Source organism: Cordyceps javanica, chromosome 1 (genome assembly GCF_051103115.1).
Source record: "Cordyceps javanica chromosome 1, complete sequence".
In the NCBI taxonomy this organism is placed as follows: domain Eukaryota; kingdom Fungi; phylum Ascomycota; class Sordariomycetes; order Hypocreales; family Cordycipitaceae; genus Cordyceps; species Cordyceps javanica.
In genome coordinates, this window is record NC_139295.1 from 6,022,323 (window position 1) to 6,049,147 (window position 26,825).

At 55.5% G+C, this 26,825-nt stretch overlaps 13 protein-coding genes across 13 annotated transcripts; 8 read left to right on the forward strand and 5 right to left on the reverse strand.

The window, feature by feature from the left end:
• Positions 1–529: 529 nt before the first annotated feature.
• On the forward strand, positions 530–1,720 carry V2A60_001805 (translation initiation factor eIF2 subunit alpha; the record flags this gene model as incomplete). The annotated part of the gene is made up of 4 exons (XM_083253160.1): positions 530–607; positions 728–890; positions 962–1,169; positions 1,237–1,720. The coding sequence occupies 4 exons, from the start codon at positions 530–532 to the stop codon at positions 1,718–1,720; spliced, it is 933 nt and encodes a 310-aa protein (XP_083109286.1).
• A 510-nt stretch (positions 1,721–2,230) lies between these two features.
• V2A60_001806 (endopeptidase catalytic subunit) lies at positions 2,231–2,910 on the forward strand (the record flags this gene model as incomplete). Its single annotated transcript, XM_083253161.1, has 2 exons — positions 2,231–2,505; positions 2,607–2,910. The coding sequence occupies 2 exons, from the start codon at positions 2,231–2,233 to the stop codon at positions 2,908–2,910; spliced, it is 579 nt and encodes a 192-aa protein (XP_083109287.1).
• A 671-nt stretch (positions 2,911–3,581) lies between these two features.
• Positions 3,582–4,916, forward strand: V2A60_001807 (mitochondrial carrier domain-containing protein; the record flags this gene model as incomplete). The annotated part of the gene is made up of 3 exons (XM_083253162.1): positions 3,582–3,800; positions 3,865–4,162; positions 4,222–4,916. 3 exons carry the CDS (start codon positions 3,582–3,584, stop codon positions 4,914–4,916), a joined length of 1,212 nt encoding a protein of 403 aa, XP_083109288.1.
• Positions 4,917–5,605: 689 nt separating this feature from the next.
• On the reverse strand, positions 5,606–7,081 carry V2A60_001808 (uncharacterized protein; the record flags this gene model as incomplete). The annotated part of the gene is made up of 2 exons (XM_083253163.1): positions 5,606–6,579; positions 6,661–7,081. The coding sequence occupies 2 exons, from the start codon at positions 7,079–7,081 to the stop codon at positions 5,606–5,608; spliced, it is 1,395 nt and encodes a 464-aa protein (XP_083109289.1).
• Positions 7,082–7,777: 696 nt separating this feature from the next.
• Positions 7,778–8,323, forward strand: V2A60_001809 (uncharacterized protein; the record flags this gene model as incomplete). Its single annotated transcript, XM_083253164.1, has 1 exon — positions 7,778–8,323. The coding sequence occupies one exon, from the start codon at positions 7,778–7,780 to the stop codon at positions 8,321–8,323; it is 546 nt and encodes a 181-aa protein (XP_083109290.1).
• Positions 8,324–8,796: 473 nt separating this feature from the next.
• Positions 8,797–10,260, reverse strand: V2A60_001810 (uncharacterized protein; the record flags this gene model as incomplete). The annotated part of the gene is made up of 1 exon (XM_083253165.1): positions 8,797–10,260. The coding sequence occupies one exon, from the start codon at positions 10,258–10,260 to the stop codon at positions 8,797–8,799; it is 1,464 nt and encodes a 487-aa protein (XP_083109291.1).
• Positions 10,261–10,749: 489 nt separating this feature from the next.
• On the forward strand, positions 10,750–11,518 carry V2A60_001811 (mitochondrial 54S ribosomal protein uL23m; the record flags this gene model as incomplete). The annotated part of the gene is made up of 2 exons (XM_083253166.1): positions 10,750–10,823; positions 10,897–11,518. The coding sequence occupies 2 exons, from the start codon at positions 10,750–10,752 to the stop codon at positions 11,516–11,518; spliced, it is 696 nt and encodes a 231-aa protein (XP_083109292.1).
• Positions 11,519–11,751: 233 nt separating this feature from the next.
• Positions 11,752–12,810, reverse strand: V2A60_001812 (MT-A70-domain-containing protein; the record flags this gene model as incomplete). Its single annotated transcript, XM_083253167.1, has 1 exon — positions 11,752–12,810. One exon carries the CDS (start codon positions 12,808–12,810, stop codon positions 11,752–11,754), a length of 1,059 nt encoding a protein of 352 aa, XP_083109293.1.
• A 916-nt stretch (positions 12,811–13,726) lies between these two features.
• On the forward strand, positions 13,727–15,078 carry V2A60_001813 (coenzyme A transporter; the record flags this gene model as incomplete). The annotated part of the gene is made up of 2 exons (XM_083253168.1): positions 13,727–13,936; positions 14,110–15,078. 2 exons carry the CDS (start codon positions 13,727–13,729, stop codon positions 15,076–15,078), a joined length of 1,179 nt encoding a protein of 392 aa, XP_083109294.1.
• Positions 15,079–15,872: 794 nt separating this feature from the next.
• V2A60_001814 (RNA pol II accessory factor, Cdc73 family-domain-containing protein) lies at positions 15,873–17,295 on the forward strand (the record flags this gene model as incomplete). The annotated part of the gene is made up of 2 exons (XM_083253169.1): positions 15,873–16,496; positions 16,651–17,295. The coding sequence occupies 2 exons, from the start codon at positions 15,873–15,875 to the stop codon at positions 17,293–17,295; spliced, it is 1,269 nt and encodes a 422-aa protein (XP_083109295.1).
• Positions 17,296–19,591: 2,296 nt separating this feature from the next.
• V2A60_001815 (uncharacterized protein) lies at positions 19,592–20,545 on the forward strand (the record flags this gene model as incomplete). The annotated part of the gene is made up of 1 exon (XM_083253170.1): positions 19,592–20,545. One exon carries the CDS (start codon positions 19,592–19,594, stop codon positions 20,543–20,545), a length of 954 nt encoding a protein of 317 aa, XP_083109296.1.
• A 506-nt stretch (positions 20,546–21,051) lies between these two features.
• V2A60_001816 (uncharacterized protein) lies at positions 21,052–21,718 on the reverse strand (the record flags this gene model as incomplete). Its single annotated transcript, XM_083253171.1, has 2 exons — positions 21,052–21,291; positions 21,398–21,718. 2 exons carry the CDS (start codon positions 21,716–21,718, stop codon positions 21,052–21,054), a joined length of 561 nt encoding a protein of 186 aa, XP_083109297.1.
• A 2,587-nt stretch (positions 21,719–24,305) lies between these two features.
• V2A60_001817 (regulator of G protein signaling domain-containing protein) lies at positions 24,306–26,573 on the reverse strand (the record flags this gene model as incomplete). The annotated part of the gene is made up of 2 exons (XM_083253172.1): positions 24,306–25,757; positions 25,965–26,573. 2 exons carry the CDS (start codon positions 26,571–26,573, stop codon positions 24,306–24,308), a joined length of 2,061 nt encoding a protein of 686 aa, XP_083109298.1.
• Positions 26,574–26,825: the final 252 nt, after the last annotated feature.

A 26,825-nucleotide genomic window follows, 5' to 3' on the forward strand; every position in this document is an offset into this window, starting at 1 on the left:
AACAAGCTCCGAATGCTTGCATCCTCAACTTGCGCCTGGCGACTGTTTACTTTGGCGGAGAGTCACGTGCAGCTAGCTGCTCCTTCCCGACAGAGAAGCCAGCGAAAAAATGCCTGCTGCAATTCTTGCCGACTGCGACCGCCTTTCCCATCAGCCACACCCCGCCACCCCCCACCATCGACTGGTTTGCGTCCAATTTGTGTGTCAAAATTGTGCTTTGTGCTATAAATCCAACGCTTCGCCAAATAGCCTCGGGGTCCTGAAATACGCGACGATTGCCCACTGCATAAATCTACAGCAGTCGAAGCTCCCCTGATCTCGCGAAATCGATAAGGGACGAAATTGGCCATCGCTTAATTTTGCGCGCCACCTTCCCCTCCGAAAAGCACAACCGGACAGAAAAGAGGGTGACTCTTTAGTCCGTACCCCACAGCAGTCTCTCGTGCCCAACATCTCTCGACGACATCTCTGATTTTCCGGATTTCCTACGTTTTTGCCACTGTAGCAGGGAGAAGAAAACACCGCCAAGATGTCTCTCACAAACTGCCGTTTTTATGAGGAGAAGTTCCCGGAGATCGACAGCTTCGTCATGGTCAATGTCAAGCAGGTTCGTCAGGCTACTACCGAGGGACTGACGCGCATTTTAATGAAATGGCCGGGACTGTCTGGTCTTTCAATTTGCGATGAGAAGGGAATCAGTTTCTAACCTGGTCATTGCGTGTTCTAGATCGCCGAAATGGGAGCTTACGTTAAGCTCCTCGAGTACGATGATATTGACGGCATGATTCTGCTTTCCGAACTTTCGCGACGACGTATTCGAAGTATTCAGAAGCTCATCCGAGTCGGCCGCAATGAGGTTGTTGTCGTTCTCAGGGTGGACAAGGAGAAGGGTATGTTGCGGCTCTCCAGCGCAGAGACGCCGGTATGCGATGCGATGGAGTTAAAGACTAATGACGAACAGGCTACATCGATCTCTCAAAACGTCGTGTGTCTGCCGAGGACATCATCAAGTGCGAGGAGCGATACAACAAGGGCAAGATGGTTCATTCCATCATGCGTCACGTCGCCGAGAAGACCCTGGTTCCTATTGAGTCACTATATGAGAGCATCGCCTGGCCACTGAACCGCAAGTTCGGCCACGCTATTGATGCCTTCAAGCTATCCATCACGTACGTTGTTCCGGCACCGTCTTTGGCTTGATTATGCAAAAATCCCGGCATACTGACAAAGGTACAGCAACCCCGAAGTATGGGATGACATCACTTTCCCCGGTCAGCCCGTCGCCGATGAGCTGAAGTCTTACATTGGCAAGCGCCTCACCCCCCAACCAACCAAGGTCCGTGCGGATATCGAAGTCACCTGCTTCGGCTACGAGGGCATCGACGCTGTCAAGACGGCTCTGCGTACCGCCGAGGCTGGTAACACTGAAGAGACCCAAGTCAAGGTCAAGCTGGTCTCGCCACCGCTTTACGTTCTCACTAGCACCTGTTTGGATAAAGCTGTCGGCATCAAGCGCTTGGAAGAGGCTATTGTCGACATTCGCAAAAACATCGAGGCTGCTGGCGGCAACCTGACTGTCAAGATGGAGCCCAAGGCCGTTACCGAGAGCGATGATGCTGAGCTGCAGGCCCTCATGGAGAAGAGAGAGCGTGAGAACGCCGAAGTCAGCGGCGATGAGAGTATGAGCGAGAGTGACGACAACATTCCCGAGACGATGTAAATGAACAGCAAAAAAAGGGTTGAGAATGATTGTTTTTTTCGGATATACCTACCGAGGGCAGGAAAAAAAGGTTCTGAAAGCGTTGAGGGTGATGGAGGAGGGCATCTATGGGCATCTCAGGAAAATGAGGCAACTGCATAGATTGGTAACAAAAAGAATAGAACATGACATCATTTGACACTTTTGCTAGGCCGGGAGATAGTTCGTGTGATTTGTCATGATCTGTCGCCTAAGCCTTGGTTGTGAAGCTAGAAATTGCCAATATTGGAACGATTTGAAGGAACAGATATTGAAGTACTGGATTTCATAATACATAATTGATCATCTGCCACCGCTTGTTGTGTTGTAAGTTGATTCCTCAGGGACGGCGGCATTTCGCGATGGGACCCACAGGCCGCTTGGCGGGCATTTTCAAACCTCTGAATGAAGCTAAGCTCTCAACATTGTCATCAGCATACTACAGCAGGGACTGTCAATCACGAGGAGGTACTCGCGTCTCCGCGGCTAACCATGACCTCCATGTGGGTGCGCATACAGAATTGGCGGGGCTGGCGGCCACAGAGCGTGGTAGGCCAAACTGCCTGGAGACTCGGTGTCTTTGCGACGTGGCTGCCAGCCATTGCCTGGATCAATGCGCACGTTGTGGAAACGACATCCGTGCGGGGTCAGTCCATGTATCCGTATATCAATGGGGAAAAAGACTCGACCCTACGAACGGACGTTGTTCTGACGTGGAAATGGTCGCCACAAGAGAATCTGCAAAGGGGGATGATTGTGACGCTGAGGTAAGCCCCATTGCGGAGATGATGCCACGGCTTATATGATATCGATTCACGCCAGCACAACTTAGTCGTGTGGATGAATGTGCGACTGACCTGACGTATAGAAGCCCCAGAAACCCAGAGGCCGTGGCTATCAAGCGAATAGTCGGCTTGGAAGGGGACACGGTTCACACGCGTCCTCCATACCCGTTTCCCAAAGTCAAGGTTCCAAAGGGACATGTTTGGATAGAAGGAGATGGCCGACCTGGACACACGATAGACAGTAATACCTACGGTCCTGTATCCAAGAGGTTGCTGGTGGGCAGAGTCACACACATCTTGTACCCCTTCCACAAGTTCGGCGCAGTCAAGTGGTGGGAGCACATACCAAGGCCCATCGAACGCAGGGCGCGCAATGAAGATCTATGAAGCTTGCGTATGTGAAAAAGGGTAATAATTTGCTTGTATATTAGGTGTATTTCTATGGCGGGTGTTCGTTTCAACATTAGCGAGCGCGCGAGCGCATTGCGAGCCCAAGGTAGCCTCTGGTATACCTCTGCGCTTCGCAAGAATAAGCAACATATGATCTGGATGACCAGAATATTTGTATACTATAAAAACGGTACAGAATTGACTACGTACTGATGACCAGCTTCACCATCTCATTCCAGCAGAGAGGCAGATGCCAAAAGTGGCTCCGTCAGGCACCAACCCAATCATAGCAGCCTGGAGCGCCACCAAACAAATCACTACGGCGATAGCGCTCGGAGCCGCGAAAAAAAGTTCAACTAGCCACAGGCAAGACAATCGGCATCCCCAAGCAGCCACACCCGCACAGCTAGCATACAACTACTCGGGATACCGGTGTTGCCAAGTTGTTTCGCTTCCATCATCATTCTGTCAATCGCATAGTCACGGCACCGGATCTGCATTCTGTCGATTTTTTCTTTTCGTGCCGCATCTTGCCTTTGCTTTCCGCCCCCTCCCCTTTTGCCTTTTGCGCCGGAAAATTCAACTCGACCCTTTTTCGGTCTCGGGGACCACCGTCAACACCGAAACGCAGATTCCACACATATATCCATCATCCGTCTGACTCTGCCATGCCATTGGGCTTCAAAACGCTTGGATTTGAAGCCCCCGACCCTTCCGCGACAGCGACAGCGGCTTCCTCACCCCTCGCCGGCTTGCCCTCTGAATCCCGCGATGAAGGGCGGTTTGCGCGCCATATCACGGACACTGGAAACGGAGGACTCGTGAGCACAGACTTCATGGGTCCGGAAGAAGATCTAGACGTCGAGGGGCGGCCGCCTTATGTCCACGTATGTTGCTACAGCCGCCAAGGCTTCTCACGGTTCGGGGCAATCTACTAACCCTATGACGTAGGCAATGCTTGCTGGAGGGACGGGCGGTGCCTTTGGAGACATGTTGATGCACTCCCTAGACACAGTCAAGACTCGACAACAAGGCGACCCCAACGTGCCATCGAAATATCGCTCGCTGACCTCTTCATACTACACAATATTGCGACAAGAAGGCATCAGGAGGGGTCTTTATGGCGGTTGGCTTCCTGCGCTCGGCGGCTCTTTCCCGGGAACCCTCATGTTCTTTGGGACTTACGAATGGAGCAAACGATTTCTCATCGACCACGGGCTGCAACACCATCTAGCCTATCTCTCAGCAGGTTTGTCACTGCCGCCAAACTCCCTGGCCAGGCCACGTAGCTAACAGTAGACATGACAGGTTTTCTCGGTGACTTGGCTGCCTCTATCGTATATGTACCCTCTGAAGTCCTCAAAACGCGGCTTCAGCTACAAGGGCGCTACAACAACCCCCATTTCCGTTCTGGCTACAATTATCGAGGCACCGTCGACGCCGCACGCACAATTGTCCGCGCCGAAGGCCCAGCTGCCATGTTCCACGGCTACAAGGCTACGCTATATCGTGATCTGCCCTTTTCGGCGCTGCAATTTATGTTTTACGAGCAATTCCAGACGTGGGCGCGACAGTACAAGCAGAGCCGTGACATTGGCGTTAGCCTCGAGCTCCTCACTGGTGCCACAGCGGGTGGTCTCGCCGGCGTGATAACGTGCCCTCTTGACGTCGTAAAGACTCGACTACAGACGCAAGTAAACCCTTCTATGCTGAAGAACGCTTCTCCACACGCCAAAGACCCGAACCCGCAGAAGCGCTCAATATCAACGTCCTCGCCTAGTACACATCGCCCTCGTCCCGGTGCCATTCCCCTCGAAACATCCTCCGTCATCACAGGCCTCAAGGTTATATACAGAACAGAAGGTCTAGAGGGTTGGTTTCGCGGTGTGGGGCCTCGTGGCGTGTGGACGTTTATCCAAAGTGGCTGTATGCTCTTTTTGTATCAACGACTCCTTCGACAACTCGACGTCTGGATGCCCGTGGACAAGGAAAACGAGCTGTAAAAGCGGCATCGGTGCGTTGACAGATCACCTCGTTTCGGTCATGAAGGTTACAGGGTTGGTTGTTGAGCCAGCAAACGATGAGGAAGATGGACTGCATCAATCGGCGCGATGAGAGAGCGAGTGATGCATGACACGGGCCTGTGTCCACATGTACGATTTAGTTTCGAAAAAAGAGAGGTAACGGCTCGATGTATACTGTCAAGGTCGGGCATTTCTTGTAATATTTATTCACATTCATTGGGGGGATTACCAAAAGAAGGCACAATATTTTGGTTCGGCGTTTTGGAGTGGCACATATAGACTCGGGGCGGCTTTGTCAACACACCGCTCCCTACGCATTCAAGAGCTATTTTCTTGAGTTGGCATTGATAGATTAGAGAAGAAAGACGAGCGAGGTTGGAAAACTCGGCTACAATACATAGAATTCACTGTACACTTCCGTCTGTAGTCATCTATTGTCTTCAACATTGTAAATTTACGAGACTGAGCCACTCTTTGCTTCATACATAAAAGCTAGCGATGACAGGGTATCTTTCAGAAAGTGAGTTTGCTAGACATAGGAAAAAGAACAACAACATCTCTCCAGTAGATGACTGTTGCCTAGAGAGAAGAAAAAAAAGAACAAATGCAAGACATGGCAACAAGAACAAGAAAAGCGAGTGGACCTCTCTTGCGAAGGAGGTAAATTTCTAGAGATCAGGATCACTGTCTTCCTCCTCAGGCTGCGGCTCAAAGTCGTCGGCGCGCAGCCTCATCTCGTCGCGCGCCAGGCACGCCACCATGGCCAGCGTCAGCGCGTTCCAGACGCTCTGGCGGTGCTCCATGAAGTCGGCCTCGACGTGGAAGCTCACGTACGCGTGGTCGCCCAGCGACGCGTCCGCCGTGAGGATGAAGACGGAGCTGTTGAGGATGAAGAAGCCGTACACGACGGGCGGCTGCCGCCGGTACCTGACGGCCGGCCCGCCGCCGTCGAGGCATGTGCCGGTCGTCGATGGCGATGAGAGCAGGCGGTGCTCGCCGGCGGGAGAGGACCGCATGCGGTCGCCGTCGCCGGGCCGCGCCAGCTCGTCGAGCTCGCTGGCAGGGCTGGCAAACGTCCGGCGTCGCCTAGGCGCCGCGGCGTCCTGGAAATGGCCGCCGGTGTGCGGGTGGTGCGGCGTCCCGGCGAGCTCGTCCTCCATCGCGTTGTCGCTGCGCCGGCGCCACTTTGGCGCTTTTCCGTGGCGGTACTTGTTGGCGTGCCTCTTTCTCCGCGGCGACAAGTATCTCTGCAGCAATAGGTGGTCCCTGTCTGCCGCCGCCGCCGCCGCCGATGAGGCGTTGCCGTTGGCGGCGGTCCTGGTCGTGGATGCCGAGGAGGTGCCATGCCAGAAGTTGGGGTCCCGGTCCTCGCGGAGGTACTCGCGCTGCAGTCGCGCCAAGGCCCGCATGCGACCCTGCAGGAGATCGGTGATATCGCTCTCCAGCATCAGAGTGTCCACGACCTCGGTGATGATGTTGGGCACCACGCGCCGGTGGTGGTAGCCTCCGTCCTCGGCCGCCCAGGCCAGAAACCTGTCCAGCCCTTCCTTGATCATGCCTGGCACACGGTGATGCAGGCCAGACTCGCTGGTGGTACGGATGGCGGCGGTGAGCTCGATGAGGCGCACCATAGCCCTAGTGGCTATTTTTTCGGGCAGGGGTGTTGGTCATCCGTGTTAGCTCATCTGCGGCTGTTGCGGTCCACGACAGATGCGGCTCATACCTAGAAAGTCCTTGGAGTGGGCGTACACGATCGGCTGCTTCTCGGCGTCGGCAAAGTTGGCCTCGGAGATGGGCACGGCGCGCAGGTCCAGCTCCCAGTGCGAGGGCAGGATGGGGAGGCCCTCGCGGAAGAAGAGCAGCTCGAACAGCCGCTCCTCGTCTGGCGCCCAGGTGCTCGCACCGGGGTACCGCGACTTTTCCAGCTCCAGCTGTTTCCAGAGATCCATGTCCCCGACTATGGGTGCTGTAGCGGCGGCCTTTTCCTGCAGGGTCTTGCTGCTGCTGCGTGGTGCATCGGTGTTGTCGTAGTCGTCGTCGTCACCTGTTGAGGCGTTTGCACTCGTCTTAGTCGGCACATCAGTGCCAGCAGCGGCGGCGACACCTGCGCCTTTATGCTGGGTATCTGAGCTTGGAGAGTTCATTGCCAGACCTTCTGACGCCATTAGCGTCAAGAGAGCTTGTGGTCTAGGATGCGCTGTTGTTTGTTCATGAGAGAAGCTGACGGACGCCGCCTCCAGTGAATGGCATCATGAAGTGGGGCACCGAGTGCGAGCAACTATACAGGCGTCCTTGGCAGATTCATTCATACAGCAAACATGGAGGCTGCCATATCTCTAGTTTCCTTAGAGGCAAATCAATTCTCATGCTTTGGCATTCTAGTTTTCTGGCTTGAAAGACTAACATGACAGCAAGGCAGGAGACCAAACTTTGCAAACTTTCAAAAATTGCTAGATCGGGTTACCCCACAAATCGATCGCTGCGTCTACAATAGGAAACGGCTTTCAGCTCGCGGTTTGTTGAAACGTGAAAACTGCCGTATCGTGTTTGCCATGTCGAATAGAAAAAACTATTAGGGTTGGCAACAGTACTTCCCGTTTTCTGTTGCCGGCTCGTACTACAAGAGGAGTTTCACCGCGGCGGCCGACTGCTCCTTGCTAGTCTTGTACACGTCTGTCTACCGCGCGCTGTGTCGCGGCGCCTGAAACCGCCGAATTTCTGATGTTACTTTTTCCTCATTGTTTGCTCAATAGATTCTGATGGTGTAATGCTGTATCGCCGTGATACATTGACCCACCAGAGATCTCGAGTACGTTTATCATGGGTATATATACCCTGAGATGGCCGTCTTGAAAGACCTGGACGCATCTCTTCCCAACATCCACAATTTGACGAGAACCAAGAGGGCAAACATGGACTTCAAAGGATGTAGCAATACATTCTATCTCATACACGACACCCTCTACTCCAACGGCGTGCCAAAAAGCCATCCGATCTTGCTGCAGTCCGTACGCCGCTTTCACGTCGACGCCCTCACTCATGTCAGCTCAAAATGCCTCCGGCATAGCGACGAACTTGAGTATAGTGACGCGGGTCCACAGAACCAGTGGTTTCTGGTCATTGAGATGGAAAGCCAGCAGGCGTGCCTGAGCATGCAAACGTACGAGAATGTCAGGACCGATGGTATCGGAATCCTGACGCTGCAGATCATGGACTGCTACGAGTCACCGCCCAAAGATCTCCTCCACAGACAGACCTACAACTGTCATCGGGAGAATCTGACGGGCAAGGCAGTCCTGGAAACGATCTTCTTCAATGGCTGGCACAAGTACGAGCTGATGCCATTGGAGTCGGGGATGCTGCGCGGGCGACGACACCACATGTGAGTACAGAATGTCCACCTTTTCCGCTGCTTGTGTGTCTGGTGATATTCTGACAAGCCTGGTAACGTGTGTAGGATGGCCATGCTTTTCGACCTCCATCATACACGTTGGATTGGTCCCCGAAGCATTCAGGGTACGCAGACGCTCGACTATCTCGAGCAGGAATACGTACCAGGCCAGTGGACCGCCGACCATGGAAGGCATCTTTTCAGCAGAGCCTTTCCTATAACAGAAGGAAGATTTCGACCAGACGTGGGCAGCGTGCCTGCGTCTAGGCCGCCATTTGAGTGGTGGAGGATACTAGGTAGTCTTCTTACATTGTAGCAGCAGTTTGTGTGTTGGCCAATCGAAGTCTATTCCTACTATCATCCAGAGTTCACCATATATAAATCAAATTTGAGCATCTGTGACGGAGCAAAAAAAAAATAAAAAGGCATAGATGAGCGGCGGCGGCAGTCCTCTAGCTTGCGTAGCTGTCAGAAGATCTGCCTGTCAACCCAGCTTTTCCAAGCTGCATTGTTTCGCAACGATTCCATGGAGTCGGCGTCTGAGCTGAGAACAGCCTCGTATTCCTGATGTTCCCGCCTCCCGGGCATGATCAAGCCGGCGCTCTCATTCCACTCCCCTTGGCCCTTGCGCACCGCGTCGGCCTTCATCAGCTCGAGGCCGGCCGCGGTCGGTATCGTCCACTCAATGTCGGCGCCCAGCCGCCGCCACGAGTTGAAGAACAACTGCGTCGGGTCAGATGGGGTGAAACTGTACTGGATCTGGCGCGGATCGCCGACATTGTTGAACAGTGTCGAGCGCGTCCTGACAAACTCCTCGTTGACGCTGCCAAGCGTAGCCTCAATGTTCTGCACCACCCGCATCAGCGCGCCCTTGGCAGCTGACAAGTCCGTCGAAGCCGTCTCCGCAATGGTGAACAGGTCCGCGGCGCCGTGCCAGGCTACGGTAAACGCGACCGCATTCGCTGCGTAGTCTCTGAGTTGCTCTCGGAACAGTCGGTCTCCCCACCACGTCGGCATAATCACACGGCACTTTGTGTCTCCCTGTCTCGACTCGTCAGCGATACCGACTGTTCTCAGTCTCGTAGTAGTCATGAATGCCCAGGAGAGCGCGGCCAGGCAAGCGAATGTAGACGGCGTGCTGGAATAGCCGGCAGACACGACCGCATCCTTGACCAGCCGCAGCTTCTCAGGGCCAAATACGAAGATGCCACCAAACTTGACTTTAGAAACACCGTACATGGTGGTCATGTAGTCTGCATGGTCAGTGCTAGGATCCACCAACTTGAGTTCCGGGCACTGTTTGCTCAATGTCTTGGCTAGTGTAGCGTCCCTGCCCATCATGTCAGACGTGGACGGCACCGGAACGTCAATCTTTCGGGGGAAGCAGAGCGGCTCTGGCGGGAGCGTATCCGAGTTTTTCATCGCTGCGGCTACGGCAGAGAGAAAGCAGTTGACACCGATACCGTCTGTGATGGCATGATGGACAAAGACGGACATGAGTATGCCGCCATCTACCAAGTTGAGTAGGATTGCGGTGACGGGGATCTCGTGGCCGTTTTCGGAAAGGGCGAGTTCAATGTTGAACAAGGGCCCAAGAAAGACCCCTGCTGGGAAGCCCCGGTCCTGAAGCTTCGCATAGGCTAGATGCTCCTCGTCGCTCATATCACACTTCATGTGAAGGATTCGGTCGTCCTTACGCGTGTGCAGGACAATTACACCGGGTTGCTCTCTGGAGAGCGACAGAGTGCCGGCCATGTAAGGCATGTGCCGACAGACACACGTCAGAGCCTTGTCGAGGTGTCTGCCTAGTGCGTCCAGCGCGTCACGACCGCCATCGGTCTTGAAGCAGTGCACCTGTTTTATATAGCCGCGCAGTGCGGCCTGGTTCCACGCCGTGAGCGGGCGGGACTGCGTAGTAGGTTCCTCGGACATGGCAAGTCAGCGTCAAGGGCACCGCGGTTTCGCAAAATCAAGCTATGTAGCATCATTCTCGGCGTAGGAACTCTCACGCACACCGATGTTTTAAAATCCAGCCGGTTACACGACAAGGCCGGCGTGCGCGGACTGCACAGTATCTACTATGACGTTTGTGGTGTGGTCACGCGGGTCGCACTAAGGCCGATGGCTCTACGCAACCAAGTATTCTTGTTCCCTCAATGAGACTTGCTCGGCTTTTGATAGGGACGATTCGAAGGGGGGCAGCCCTGGCAAGGGATCTAAATCTCCAACGGTTAGGCTGGGACAACTTGCAGTGGCACTTGCAGCCAGATCCCCGCCTGCGCCACATTTTGCTTAGTAACATACTTACCAGCCACGGCTCGATTGAGCGATCAACTTTTTGGGACAAATTCATCGCGACGCAAGCGCACGAGGTCTCGAGCCATCACGAAACCCGTGAGAAAAGCACATACACTCTTCGCAATGGCCGAGGCAGTCAAGGCCGCGGCTGCGCGCCAATTACCTGGCTTCAGGCTTGGCCAGAAGCAGGTATACCTGTATGCTCCTCCATTCCAGACCCTAGAAACAGAGCAAAAGGACAGCAACTAACGAGGACGAAAACCTGTCCAGGCCAACGCACATCATCACCATGCTCCGCAAGGAGCACCTGCCGCCGAACGAAGCTTGCTTCCAGGTCCCCCTCACATTCACAAAGTTCGACCTCCGCGACTACCTGTGGAACCTCTACAACGTTGAGGTCAAGAAGGTGCGGTCGTACGTCAAGGGGCGGCCGCTGGCCGAGCGCCCGAACCGGCCGGGCTCGACGTACCGCCCGCAGGCGCTCAAGATCATGACAGTAGAGCTCGCGCAGCCGTTCCAGTGGCCGGCGGTGCCGGACAACCTGGAGCCGTGGAACCACGAGCTGTTTGAGATGCGGGAGAAGACGTTTGAACAGCGCCGCGAGGAGCAGTACAATGCCGCCAACAGGATCATCCCGATGGCGAGCCGGCAGCCCCGGTCCGAGGACCGCAAGAAGCTGGCCAGCCTGGCCAAGGACCTGCTCTCGGGTAAGAAGAAGTGGTCGAACCAGGTGCAGCTCGACTCCAAGTGGGACGCCATCGTGCAGGAGGCGGCCGGCACCGCGGCCGGCAAAGGCAAGAGGGAGTCGGCCGCGGAGCGGGTTGCGCTGCGCAAGGATGCCCTGGAAAAGGAGGACGGAGAGGCGATGGCGAACTCCAAGCCTGCGCAATAAGGGTGTTGATGGCGGATATGCAGAACAAGTATGTATGGATCCGGCCTTTCGTCTTGTCTGAGAAGGAGCACGCAAGAGAAGAGAGAGAGAGAGAGAGAGAGAGAGAGAATTGTACTTTTAGAATGCATGCGCAACGCGCACTTGTAGCTGCATCGTGTGGTCCCGATATGACCACTCTGTATATGATATGGAATTTTTTTTTTCTTTTAGAGAGACTGGTATCCAGTACTAGACTATTGATTCTGCGTTGTATGCCAATGCTGCGGCTGCTGGAACTTGAGCACCTCGTCACCCCAGCTGCACCATCCGGCCGTCAGGCCGCGCGCAAACACCTCGAGGCCACTGTATCCAGGCTCGAACAGGTCCCCGAACAGCGCTCGGAGGTTGGGCTTGCGCGAGTGCACGTCGGGCACGGCAACTATAGTTCTAGGGGTCACCGTCGCCGCTGGCCGGGCTGGGGCGGCGGCCGGGCCGACGGGCCGGGCCACGAGCAGCTTCTCCCAGGGCTTCCGCCAGACCGAGTCGAGCGGGTACAGGGGCCGGCCGTCGGTGGTGACCTTGAGCCAGGTCCATTCCGCCACGACCTGGAGCCCCCATGCGGCCAGGATGCGGCCGAGCAGGTCTACGATACGAGATTTGTTGGTGACCCAGACGGCGACCAGGCCGTCGGGGCGGAGGAGCGCGGGGACGGGGATGGCGCGGAGGAGCTCGCCAACGGCCGAGAGCGAGCCGGCCGTCTTGTAGCGGGCGGTGGCGCTGGTGGTGGCGCGCCGAACGGAGCGGTTGGGCCATGGGGGGTCCATGACGATGAGGTGAAATGTGTTGGAGGCGCACCGTTTCAGCAACGATGGCACGGTTTGGTGTATGGAGCCCTGAATATGGGTTGCGCCTGGCGGGATGTACGGTTCCGACTCGACAACCTGTGATGATGAGGGAGAGGAGGACGGTGAGGAGGATGACTGAGGCGCAATGTGCCGTGGCAGGCAATACGCGCCTGCATAATTTTGAGAGAGGGTCTTGAGGGTGCGTCGAAGACTCTCGGCCGTCATCAGAGCATCAATCTGCGCCGCCGCCTGTTCGGGAGGGCCCACGCCGTGAGCCGGCTCCGGGGTCTCAAACGGCGCCGTCGGGGCCGGGGAGGAGTAGATGCGGCATCGGGCCGAGGGTTCGTCGCCGGCGCGCACCTGGCTCTCCTCGAGTGACCTGGGGATGTCGAGGATGACAGTGGCACCGTCCGGGCTGCGGTAGAGCAGGGACGAGGAAAGGGCAGCCGGGCAGGGTAGAGGCGGCATTGGAGATGCCGACGGGGTTGCAAGCTACTTACTTACTGCGATTTGTTTGGCTGGGGGGAGGATGAGGGGCTTTTTTTTTCTGCAGCTTACATGGTTCGCATGATCGAAATTGAAAAAAAAAAAATGGAGTGAAGGAAAAGAACTGGAGAAGACGGTGAGAATGCCGATGTCGAGTTGCGTGTGTGGTTGGTGGTGGTGTTTGCAGCTCTAGGTGTGTGAAATTTGGCGGGTGGCTCGGCATAACGCCGACTTGAACGAATATCTCTCGGTAATTGTCGGCTTCGGCTGGCGGGTTAGTCAGTTGGTTAGCGGTTAGCGGTTAGCGGGTTCTCGCTCAGTGAGGGATGGGCTGCTGGGTTCCGAGAGAAGAGAGGCAGAGGCAGGGGTACCTTTGGTATGAATGCTCAGTATTCCATAGAAACAAAATAGAAAAAAAAAAGAAGAAAAGAAGAATCTGGCAAAGAAACTATCACGCCGCTCTTGACTACTGACAAGGGCTCTTTTCGGTCTTGTGCGTGACCGCCGGCCTGACTGCTTGCTTCCATGTACCATATTACTCAGTAAAGAGTTCCCATTGGCACGAGCGAATGACGCACTTATTTATCCGGCTCCCCGGATAATCGCCAAAGCGGCGACTATCATTTGCTCCAACCCGCCGTCGCCTTGTTGCGGGTGGCACCCGACACACTTCCCAGACCAATTTCGCCTTTGACAACCGACACACGACCAAATTTCACCTCGTCTACCTCCCCCGCTATCTCTCTCTCTCTCTCCCTCTTCCTTCTTTCAATTCTTTTAGACGGGCATGTTGTCCATTCAATAACGTTTCGACATCTTCCACGCTTCCCTCTACGCCCCGGCATCCGTCCTCGTCTCTTTCTCCTCTCCTCCCCGCCTTGGGTCCGCCCCTCCAGCCATGCCGCAGACGTACGCGGCGGACCTCTCGTCCATGGCTCAGGCCGCCCAGTCCAAGGCGCAGCATGGCCTCGCCGCCGCGAAGCAGACCAAGACCGAACCCGCCCTCTGTCCAACCGACGAAGACAACAAAATCATGCCCAAATCAAAAACCTTTTCCTTTGACTATGCCTGGCGATCCGGTGTCGCTGGAGGAGTCGCTGGTTGCGCCGTAAGCACCGAATAAGCCCTTGCCACATACAAACGCACACGCCGCGACAACAAGTCGCCGGAGCCGTCGCAGTCGCAGTCGTCGTCGCGATCGGCTCTCGGTCCAACAGCTCTGCGCCTGTGTGCAATACCATGCACCTGAATTTCCTGTACTGACCGACATGTTCAATCTAGGCAAAAACTCTCGTCGCACCCCTCGACAGAGTAAAGATTCTCTTCCAAGCCAGCAATCCCCAGTTTGCAAAGTACACCGGCTCCTCCTTTGGCGTCTTGTCCGCCATGCGAGATATATACGGCCACGAGGGCAGTCGCGGTCTCTTCCGCGGTCATTCCGCCACCCTCCTCCGAATCTTCCCATACGCCGGCATCAAGTTCTTGGCCTATGAGCAAATACGCGCCGTCATCATCCCCGACAAGAACTACGAGACGCCCCTTCGCCGCCTTCTCAGTGGCAGCCTGGCCGGCGTTACCTCCGTCTTCTTCACCTATCCTCTCGAGGTCATCCGCGTCCGCTTGGCCTTTGAGACAAAGTCGCAGGGCCGGTCGCCCCTCATCTCCATTTGCCGTCAAATCTACAACGAGCACCCGGTAGACAAGACAGCCACGGCGAGGCTGCCCAGCGCGCCGGGCCCCGTCGGCGACGTCGTCAAGGAGACGGCCAAGGTTGTCGAGGCCGTTACACCCCGCAGGGGCCTCGTCAACTTTTACCGCGGCTTCTCCCCGACCATACTCGGCATGCTCCCCTACGCCGGCATGTCCTTCTTGACGCACGACACGGCCACCGACCTCTTGCGACACCCTTCCATCGCCCAATACACCACCCTGCCCAAAAAGCCAAATCACCCGCCCGGGAAGCCCGCGGCTCTGCGATCCTGGGCCGAGCTGTGCGCCGGCGGCGTCGCTGGCCTGATCTCGCAGACCGCGTCGTACCCGCTCGAGGTCATTCGTCGGCGCATGCAGGTCGGCGGCGCTGTGGGTGACGGTCGGCGATTGCGCATCGGCGAAACGGCAGGCATGATCTGGAAAGAGCGCGGTTTCCGCGGCTTCTTTGTCGGACTAACGATTGGATACGTCAAGGTCATTCCTCTGGCCGCAGTGAGCTTCTACACGTACGAGAGAATGAAACTCATTCTCGGTATTTAACCAAGCATTTCGTTTCCAAAGGAAAGGAACAAGACAAGATGAAAGTGTCTCATGAAAGACTATCTGGGCTGGCGTTTTACGGGTCCTTCTGCACATGGCAAAAGACTGAGCGACTATTGGATTATTTTTTTTTGTTTTTTTCGCATCAACATTTTTTCCCTTTGTCGAGGGTTGGTTGGTTTGGTTGTGGGTTGGTGGGCACATTTGAATGTTTTGCCATGGCGAAAGAGGAATGCCCACCGCCACGTCTCATATTTCACGCATTGCGGTATACATACGAAAAGAATATTTATACAAGAGTACATATATTTTCAACCATGATAAAGTCAGTCCTGAACTCTGCGCTCTGCTGTCTGCCAGTCCAAGTGAGATTTGTGGCTGGTAACTGGTGGCGGGCGTGTCCTTGCTCACGCTTGATTATCCAGAGCCAAACTATACTATTATTGGGATAAATCTCCTTTTTTTAAAAATAGAAAGAACAGAGAAGAGAAACAGGGCGTGTCTTTCATCTTTCGAAGAAGATGACTCTCGAAATCTTATTCCAAATTCTTTCCTCATACACCAGTTGCTTGTTGATACCTTGAGCCTCAGTCGCATCCTCTTCAAGCACGCGCTAAACCGCATTTGTGCGTCCGCGCCACACTGTTCCACCTCTGCCAACCACAGCCCGTCGTCACTCGCGCTGCTTAATCGAGAGCTCAAACCTTTCCGGGAGGCTGTCTCTCTCTCTCTCTTTGCCCCCCGTCTCGTATCGCCCACCCAAACCCCCTCCTCCGTCCAGCACACACACGGAAATGGCGGCCAACGAGCAAGACCCGCTGCTGCGGCTGCGCCAGGCCATCGCCGCCGGGCAGCCCATTGTCCCCAGCGCGTCTGGCGAGGCGGGCTCCCCCGAGGTAGGCCTCGCGCAGGCGAGCCACCTGTTGATCCCGGACCAGTCCTCCGCCGCGGCGGCGGCGGCGGCGGCACTGCCAATCGACGCCCCGACGCGCTTCATCTCCAGCGACCGGCCCGTCGACCTGCGCTCCATCTACTTTGCCTGGCTGAACCGCGAGCTGGCCATCCCCGAGTACAACGCCTCGGCCGCGACGCTCAACGGCGAGCTCGAGGCCGCCGGGGGCGCCGCCGCCAAGGTCCAGAACCTGGGCTTCATCGAGCGGCTCGACCTCATCACCTGGCTCGAGGGCGCGAGCGACGAGTCCGAGTACATCAAGCCCCTGGCGGGCGACGCCGAAGCGGCCGCCGCCGCCGCCGCGACCTCGTCGTCATCGGCCCCCGCGACAAAGGCCGGCGCGCCGCCGACGGCCGTTCTGGCGCGTGCCGGAAAGGGCACCATGGACCCGAGGCTAGCGAGCATCTACGACGGCGAGCGTCGCATGGGGGACCGCAACACTGTCCTGCGAGGGATCAAGCCTACGGTAGGTCGCAAAGTCTTTGATTTCCCAGTTGATCATTTCGGGGGCAGGGGAGGGTGCGCAAAATCAGTCAGAGGGCGGACAGTTGTGTCATGGACTGTCGGCCGCATGAATGAAACGGGAGACGAAGAAGAAAGCTAACGCGGAAGACGGATAGGACTTTTCACACGTGCGAAAGCTCGCCGCGCCCTTCATCCAGCGCAAGTCGCAGTCGACGGCCAACCTGGTGGCCAACACGGCCCTGTCGCTCAACCAAAAGGGCCCGTCGAGGCGGCCGGACCCCATCATCCTGCTGTCGCCGTCGGCGTCGTCGCTGCTGCGCATGTCCAACGCGCGGTCCTTCCTCGAGGACGGCAAGTTCGTGCCGCCCGACGCGGGCGCCTCGACCGTCAGCATGCTGCACGTGCAGCGCGTGATCCGCGCCGTGGACCCGGCCCGGCCGATGCGCTTCATCCTCGTCGAGGGGCCCGAGCAGTTCAAGCCCGAGTACTGGAACCGCGTCGCCGCCGTCTTCACCACCGGCCAGACGTGGCAGTTCAAGAACTACAAGTGGAGCAACCCCAACGAGCTCTTCAAGCACGTCCAGGGCATCTTCGTCGGCTGGCGCGGCGACCAGCCCCCGGATAACGTCCGCGACTGGGGACACCGCGTCCTGGCCGCCCCCGTCGACCGCTGGCGCGGCCACGGCTTCGACGCCTCCCGCTTCCGCGACAAGGAGGCCGTCGAGTCCATCTGGAAGACGATTGAGCTCAATATGCGCTCCAAGGGCTGGCGTAGGGACGCCGCTCCGACGTCGATATAGATTGAGTGAGCGACAGAGTGAGAGAGAGAGAAGAGAGAAATAGAGAGGCGGAGGGACAGGGACCCGTGTTGCAAAGGTCTGAATCAAAGAGAAGAACTTTTTTTGTTGTAAAAACATACAAAAAGGATGCAAAAGATAAAACGGTACGGGGGGTCTCGCATAGGGTCAACCCAGAACCTCCAGCGACGGCGTTTGGGACACTTTTTCTTTTCTTTGATTTTTTTTTTTTAATTCACTCGAGAATAGTGTAATTTTAGCAGCTTATGATACTGGTTGCATGTAGGTGATGTAGTTCCGAATCATGCTTTGCGAGGCTTCGGTGCGTACAACTGGGCAATGCATGCTACGCTCAATGGATGGCATGGTTTTGCGCCATCCGCGCCACGTAGTTGTAGCAGTAAACCGTCACCCTAAAAAAGGCTGAAGAATGGTAGTCTTTTTGTGGCCGGAAGCTCTCACCCGTGTCAAGTGAGAGCCAAATGGTGACGGACCAAACCGACCGGCGTCATAAGATGGTGAGCGGGATGCCACTCGTGAGTCTACTTGAGACAAGGACTGGTGGAATCTCTCGAAGCATGCCAGCTTATTAGACATGGCCTTCAGACGGATATGAAGCGATATGAAGCCAAGAAGCCCGCAAGCTCCTTTTTTTTTTTTTTTTTTTTTTTTTGGCCTTTGCCTTTGCCTTTGCCAGTGCCAGTGCCTTTGCCAGTGCCAGTGCCAGTGCCAGTGCCAGAGCCCGTAACGCTGGGTAGAGAATGTTTGGATCTATCCAAACAGCAGATAGAGGCTTGAGGAGTCCCGCAGCGACGACGATTACAAGAGTGGACGGACCAAGAATAATATTTGCGCCAAGTACCATGGCCTGGTCACGGTAATATTTCCCCGATACGACTTTCTCGCAACTCGCAGATGCCGGATATACTCTGCCATTTTGGGACCAAGGCTAAGGAAGCTCGTCGAGGTTTCGCTACTCTGTTCTCAATGTGGTCGTTTCGGCACCACTTTCATAACTACAACTTGACATGGTGTTTGCTGTCTGCTTCTTGGCTCTGACACCCTCAGCTGGCAAGACTTGTCAAACAGGTCCTAAGCCAGGTTCCACGACTCGGTTACTTGAGGTCGAGTTTAAAGTTATTCTATAGGGTAGGAGCCAAGGCTCGGCTAGATTTCGCTAGATGAACTGATAGGAGTCATAGTTTACAGTGTGGTGAACAAGACGTATGCGTGCATCTAGAAACACAATAAAAAAACAAACCTGGCTCTCTGCATTTAGCAGCATCGCTCAATGAGTCAAGGGCATCTCGTCGTCTTGTGTGTGCCGACTCCTGTCTACTTTTCGGAAGGAGTTGCGCAAGCCTGTGGATAACCATCTATAGCCCAGAAGGCGACAACTGGCCGTCCGATTCAAGAATGCACCAGTCTGGCAGTATGGAGGAGCATATCTCGCCGCCGTTCAATAGCCCGTGATCAGGCATGTATTCGATCAATAGTTGCAGCCTGCCCACTATTTAGCACGCCACAAGCCACCCATACAAAGGGAGGCGCGACAACGCGCTCTCGAAATAGCAGCGCGAATGTCCAGACCAAGTTAGTGCCGACATCAGCTAGGCTCAGAGAGCCTTGCGCCAGCAAATGCCGACTCCTGGCTGTGTTCAGCCATTGGGGCTCTGCCAAGTGGCGCAGCCCTGTTTCATTTATCGGCGTGAATCTATTTTATCTTGCATTCAAGGGTTGCGCCGCACTACCCTGTAATTAACCAGACGTATCAAGTATAAGAGCAGAAGCTCTGTTGCCGGTATACGCAACTCTTTGAATTGTCCGTAGAAACATTTTCAGAAGTTGGCGAGACTCTATACTAGGCTTATCCTGGGGAGTTGAGATGTTGTTGCTCACCTTGCGGTGGGTAGTCTTGGGCTGACGTTTCGGAAGGTGAGGCTTCCGGGGGCGGCGCCGAGAGCTTCAACATGGCAGGGGTTCTGGGGGACAACAAGGCTCGGAAACAAAGCGCTGCCATTTAAAGGCAGGCAATATCCACCTTTGGGTAACTTTTGGTGGCCGTGATTGTTGCTGCTACCCACCAGCCGCTGCTTGCCTTTGTGCTAGTAGTCGACGACGAAACCTTAACAACGTCATCGCTTTTGGAGAGTTGACATGTGAATACAAACCTACACATGATTAGCCGCATCAACAGAATCTAGACGAGCATACACGGCCGCAGTTGCCTGGTGCTTTTTCCTACGATAGAAGAAAGCCTTACGAGTGGACAGATCCGAGCAAGGAAGTGGGCAACGCAATGTCCAAGAAGTCGACGTTTACCAGCGTGACCCCCCTGCCGGCGGGCATGACGCGGCAGGCCGCCGTCTCCTTCCTGCAGGACCACCGAGCCATGATCGACCTGAACCCGCTGGTGACGGGCCGGCGGCAGATCCCGCCGCCGACGCACGCGCAGGCCGACGAGCTGCGTTGCGTGTGGTACGAGGTGACGGACCGGATCGCGTACCTGCCCGGCGGGCTCGCGAGCGGCTCCGTGCGGTACAGCTGCGCGTTCCTGGACCTGGACGGCGTGGGCCTGCAGACGCACTGCTACGCGCCCATGGGCGTGGACCTGCGCACGCGGTGGTCCGTCGGCGGCAGCGCGCCGGGCGAGCCGCGCGAGCGGGCCGAGCTCGGCGTCGACGCGCCGCCCGCGGGGCTGTACCTGCGCGAGGACACGGAGCTGCGCTGCGGCCTCGTCATGGCCGCCTTTGTCCGCAGGACGCTGCGGGACTCGCACTCGAGGCTCGTGGAGAGGCTGACGCAGCGCGCCGCCCGCGAGGTGCGCGACCGCGAGCACAGGGAGCGCATCCTGCTGCAGCCGCCGACGGCGGCAAGGGAGCAGGGGCCGGAGCAGGAAACGGAAGAGCAGAGGGAAAGGCCCGGCGAGGGCGAGCAGCAACAGCACAGGAAGAACAGGGTGAGCAGCTATTACGTGCAAAGGGAGGCCGAGGCGACTCGTCGCGCGGCGGCGGCATTAGGAACAGCGATGCAATATCCTAGAGATGCAGACCTACAACGGAATCGCCATGAGAACCAGGAATTACAGCAGAGTCACGCCGCAGGGGATGGCAGGACATTGTCGCATGGCGTGAACGCTGGCGGTGCGAGCAACGGCAACAACAACAACAACTATTGCGGGCAGCAGCACTATTGCCAGACACAGCAGGTCTATGAAGCGGATGTTGGTCGTAGCGTGGCAGAACTGCCATGAGCGGTCACTACGATGTGGCACTTTTGGTTTGCCATGTCTTGCTTGACCAGTAGCTTACTCCTCCCTTGTACTTGCATAGATTGGTTATTGGCGTTTTGAATAGATGTCTGTTCGCTTTCTTCACTGTCTCTTCCTCCCCAAGCCAGTACGTACTAACTAGCTGCAATGAACTAAGTGGTAAAGGCACAACGCAAAGGGGGAGCAGAGGAAAAAGCCGCGTGAAGGAAGGAGGAGCACTGACAGCCCATGCTACTTGCTAGAGAACTTGGACGGGATCGCCAATGCCATGGAAAGCAGAAAAGAAGATTATTATCAACATGAGGCAAGGAGGAAAGACGCTTTGATGAGCGTCGTCTTATTATTAAAAAAATGTATATTACATTAACGGACCCCAGCGTCCAATGATAATGATGAAGGAAAAAAAATAGCATAATCCTTTACCACAAAACGCCAGTCCCTCAGTTCTTCCCCCAGCCGCGACCTACACCGAAGGGGAAATCCCCCATTTACAGAGCAATAGCGGCGGCGGCAATGGCACCAGCGAGAGCCATGCCGTAAGCGGCCGTGTTCTGGCCGGCAGCGCCGACGACGGGAGGAGCGGCAGTTGGGGAGGGACCCTTGTTGCCGGCATTGTTGTTGTTGTTACCGGCGTTGTTGTTGTTGCCAGCGTTGTTGTTGTTGTTGTTGGCAGGGGGGTTAGCCGGGTTGTTGTTGTTGTTGTTACCACCGGCAGGGTAGGTAGGAACCTGAAGAAGTAAAAAGTCAGCATGCTGGCACCAACGAGGAACCAAGTTTACGTGAGAGCTTGCGCGCGAGCGCGGGCGGTGGTGGGTTTTGACGCCTTTCACTTACAGCCTTGGTGACGGTGCAGGGGCAGTCGGTGATGGTGTAGGTGCAGGCCTCGGTGACCGTGTACGTCTTGTTGTTCATGGTCAGGTGGGTGGGCTCGGGGCAGTAGGTGCTCCAGACGTCGACGACCTCGGTGACGGTGTGGATGGTCTCGGTGTGGTGAGGAGGCTCGGTGTGGTGAGCAGGCTCGGTGTGGTGAGGAGGGGAGGTGTGGTGGGCGGGCGTCGTGTGGATGGTGCCGTTGGTAGGGTGGTGGTGAGGGTACTCTCCGGCCTGGACGGCGACGGCGCCAGCAAGAGCGAGAGCGATGGCCTTGGTGAACATTTTGAGAGAGAGAGATGTGTGTGATTTTTGGTAGAACAAGGGTGTAAGTTGGAGAAGATGTGAGAATGCGTGGTAGTATAGAGAGCGAAGGACTGGAGTGAGTTGTGATGAAGAAGAGGAGAGGAGTGGGATAGGAACTGATTGCGAAGAGAGGAACCGTTCAAGAGGCTTTATATGTCAGAATGAGGGTGTGCTGGGCTCATCGACTTCTTCCTCTTTCCCGTCTCTTGTTTCCTCTCAACCGTGCACTTTTCCGGATCAGGATCGAAATAAACACACACTCCCAACCCACTGCGACACGGGGAAATGAACAACAAACGTTCTGCGTTCCCGGGCCCCGGTCAAGGGAACGGATCAACCTCACCAGGTACCGTAGCGGACTGGGCCGGCCTCCCGGGAGGGAAGGGGGGGGGGCATGGACATTGGATGAGCCCATAGGGCCGCATGTGGCCCGTCGGCGAAAAAAAGGCGATCGCAAAGTTGGAGCGGGGCTCTCAACATTCCCGATGGATTTCTGATCACAACAAAAGAGAGAAAAGCAATGGAGGAATAGCACCCTTCAACTGGCAAAATGGCAGGCAGGTGAAAAGGAGGGTGGGGGTTTGGATCATCAACGCTTGTCGCCGCGGTTATGGGGCCATCTCTCTCTCTCTCTCTCTCTCTCATGTTTTTCCCGCATACAAAGAGCTCCGCGCTTGATCAACCAGAGACAATTTTTGTCTTCTTTTCTCTTCGCTTGTGCCGCCATAGTCCTGGAAGCATGGGGGAGAGTCACAAAAAGGTCCGGAATGCTGAGCCGGCAAATGTCTCCACTTCTCCGGCGGCGCTGCATTCCGGCCGCAGATTATCACCCCCGTCTTGCCCGTCTGCCCGTGCCATTTCTTTGAGGCAGACCACCGATTAACAACGTCACGTGGTGTCAATGATGGCTGCGTTGGCCCCCCCCAGTGGTCTACTAACCTTGCAACTTTTTCGAGGCTCTTGTCTTTTTCTTCTCTCTTGTTCATTTCTTTGTTATTTTCTCCAACTTCCCTGCAGCTGCTGTAGAAGAAACCGACAGACAGGGCAATAAATCCGGCTTGGCTGTTTGCATGTATCTGAATTGGAACAAGTACAACAAGGCCTTCCTCCTCCCCGCTCTTGGTCCTTCGCCTCTTTCAGCACGAGAGGTGAAGTAGAACAAGGCTGAGAAATCCTTCCTTGAAGCGGTTTTGCTTTGAATCAAGAATAGTAAAAAGAAAAGGAGGAGAAAAAAAAAACTGCGGAAAAATCTCCTACATGTCACTGTGCTTCTGCGAATGAGCCGAAAATCAACTCCGTTCCTGCCATCTAGTCCTTCTCTGTGAGTTACCTGGGGGAAACTAGGCCAAAACAAACAGGATGAGAGCTCAATGTTCAGGGAGCAAGTTCCAATACCGCTTCTTCCTTTGCTGTTACGAAAATCACTGCCTGTTTTGTCGTCCCGGGCGTGGGAGGGGGGCACGGGGGATGACCGCCCCCCCCATATCTCCCAATCTCCTCAATTCCCATAGACTCGTCGTTCCAGATTTCAATTTCTCTCAATGTCGTTGAGACGCTGTCGCAGGTGCTGGCCGGACGACCATGAGTTTCGTAAACCCAGGAGATTTGGCTTCTATCCGGCTTCATACCAGAAACAATCAACATTCACTATCATCAGGCAGAGCAATCCGTACCATCAAGCTTGAAAATGTATTCTAATATGCACCTAGTCATTCGTGCCATGTTTCTTTCCCTCATGTCTCGAACCAATATCCCCCCCCTTCTTTCAGCTGATGCTTTCCTTTCTATGCTTCACAAATACACAAAGGTAACCAAACTCTGTAGGGGAGAGGGGAAAACAAACATCAACAAAAAGCCACCACCGATTTCCAGGAAACCAAGTCTCTACGCATCATGTTTACACACGGTGCGCCAGAAGAACGGCTCCCCGAGGTCAGTGTTGCGGCCATTTCGGCGATACTCTCATGCTATTGCCGAGAGAGTATTCCAATTCTTTTCCTTCACGGGGATGCTCCCGGGTAGCTTCCAATTCCTGTCCGCGATGTCTAGGTCTAGCCGAGTCATCCTTGCGGTCGGAAATCCTAATCTATCCCTGGTATTCTGCATACCACCCGCCGGTCATCGTGTGGACCCAAAATTTCCGAAGCCGCAGATCGAAAAAAAAAAAGTAGCATCGAAATGTCGAAAGCCATATGCAAGCTATATATGGAAGAAAGCCTCAGATGGAATAGAGCGCAGCAAATGCAAAAACACCAGTAAATGCAACACGAAATCGTGTGGAGGAATCTAGTCTTGGTATCAAACGATGCCGCCCAGTTTGCGAAAAAAAAAGAAGAAAAAAAAGTCGCGCCATAAGAACAATCGAAAAGAGATGTATGATCGAATGATGGACAAAATAAGAGTGGCGTTGACTTCGTGCAAAAAGACGAAAAACATGGCTTGCAGTGAGTGGATTGGTTCGGGCCGCGCTGGTGCGGGTGTCGCCCGAGCTGTCATGTCTCAACAATCAACGCCCTTGTTTTGGGCCGACGCAGAAGGAGGGCTAAATCGTGCCAACACAGCGCCATTATTTCCGGGTAGATCGGCTCTGGCTCCGCTCAGGCGCTCGGCCAAGGTCGGCATCGAAATTTCGCAATTGCTGCTCGTACTTGGCATTGCGTAGAAACTTGGGTACCGAGTCGCTTGCCATGAGCTTGAAGACAGCATTCTGGGCATCCTCGAACAGCGTCGTCACCTCCTCGAGCGTCTCAATCATGGCAATGTCCTGGCCGACAGCCTTGGTCATGCGCGTTGCCAGGTTGTTGCGTAGCTGGTGGTCAATATTTAGCTCGCAGGGCGACCCAGGAGCCAAAAAGGCATTGTAGATGCCATAGGCCTGGGCCATGATCTCTTTGATCCCGTCCATCGAGGTTGCGTTAGGTGACTTTTTGGCTGCGCGGATGCCGGCCTTGCAGACGTGCACAAACTCATCGACATCCTTGTAGAAGGACAAGTTTTCCTCACAGTGGGTGTCGGACAGGTTCTCGCGGAAGAGCAGACGCAAAGCAGGGTCGTTGAGAATCTTGTCTAGACGCTGCGTGTTTGAGTCTCGTGTGATGCCATTGCGCTGCGACCCCGTGCCCGCCTCACTCTCGGAAGCACGGCCTCTGGAGCCGGTGCCGGAGAGAATATCCTTGCCTCGTTGCGATACCTGGTAAATGGCATGCTTGGTCGGCTGGAACAGGTTGTGACTGGGGATCTGCGCCAGGTAGGCACGGTCTTGAGTGAGGGGCTCGACGAGGTCGTATTCGACAAACAGGCTGGCAATCTCGATAGTCTCGCGTCGGTCAACAATGGTGGAGCAGTCCATCAGCCAGTCCGTGGCGGCGCGACCGGTGAAGGTGTTTTGATACGTCTTGCCATTGATTTTGCGCTCGGCAGCCATCTTGACACCGGTGAGACCGTCTTGATAGTCGTGCAGCGAATCTGAATCAGCGGCGGCAACGCTCGACTTGATGTTGCGGCCGTCGGAGCCCATGAATCTGCGGAAGATGACCTCAATGGTGCCCCAGTCGCTGATGAGCTTGTCGCTCTGCAGGTCGCGCTCGAGGATTACCAATTGGAGATTGCTCGTGTTCATCAGCTCGCCCACTTGTTTCTGCTGAATGCCGTTTCTGGCACAAAAGCGGTTAAGAATGGCAACACCCTTGGGAGTCAACTGCCACACGCTACCCTTCATGGTGTAGACCTGCTGGTATTTGCCGTCGGCTGACTCGATGAAGCGAGCCTCGACAAATCGCTGGCAGATGGAACGCGCCATGTCCTTGGCCATGGAGAACGTGGTCGTTGTGGTCGTGGTAACGATCCTTGATGGGTCCTTGGGATCAGGCATGCGGTTAGACTGAGAAAACTTGAGAGAGCCAAGGTTGTTGATGGCGTCCTCCGAGAGGAACGTGTATTCGACCTTGCTTAGTCGAACTCGGTGCGCAGAGAGGGGCAGGAGGCTGACAATCAGGGTAGAAAAGAGGTCTTTGAAATCCTGCGCGACACAAGTTAGCATAAAAAAGTGTTCATGTGCTAAGGGAGGGGTTGGGCCCGGATCAATTGCGGAAGTAGGTAAGAACCCGCGTGTGCAGTGACATTGAGGAAGCTGAGCGCGTGTGCTAATTCACCTAGCACCCAGCAGCCCGGCTAGCGACGGAACAAACACAAAGACATAAGAACCATGTGTCGAGAGTTAACGTACCCTCGTATAAGGCCGATCATCATCGGTCATGCGCAATAAGCGCGAAGATGTTTGGTGCATCTTGGGCTCACTGCGGGGTTGTCTGATGGGGAGGGGAAGAGAGGCGTCGGTATCGACGTAAGCCTGCGAGGGCGGGTTGCGAGTAGCGACGGTGTATTCGCCCGAGGAGAGGGAGTCGGTAGAGGGACTCTTGGAGGGAGACGCAGTAGAGACCCTAGTGACTGGAGCGAGGGATTCGCCGTGGGTGAATCTGGCGAGACCCGGATTGGACTTGCGGGGGCGGAGAACGGGCTCGGAGATGCTGGCGAACGCGCTCTGTGTTCGGTCCTTGGCGCGGGAGAGTATGCTACTGGCGGCGCCAGAGGAGCGCTGGGAGGAAAGTCGAGGCAGGGAGTTCGTGGAAACGGAGGAAGCGTGGTGGGAGCGGCGGGAGGATTGACCGAGTTGAAGTAGCTGGTCAGAGGGACGGTGGTCGATAGACGGCCGTGGGATGGTCGCCGACGAGCGAGGCTGGGTGTCGCTTTCGTGACGGGCGGTAGACGAGACAGTATTCGTAGACTTGTGGGATGTGATCGGGTCGGTAATCTTGTGGTTCGACAAAGCTGCCATCTGACGGGGGACAAGAGGAGGAGGCGTCAGCGAAAACAGTCAAGACCAATGTGACGTGTTTTTTCTCTTTTGAATGTGAATGCGATGGCGGTAGGGGCGGGCCAAGAAGTTGGGAGGAGAGGCGATGGGCAAACGGCCAAGAGGGAAGAACAAATGCAGAAGCAAAGTATTAAAAGAAGAGAAACTAGTGGCCCGGGTTTCTTTGGAGGAAAAGACGGGTAGAAAGTAGCAGCAGGTCGGCGGGAGAAATAA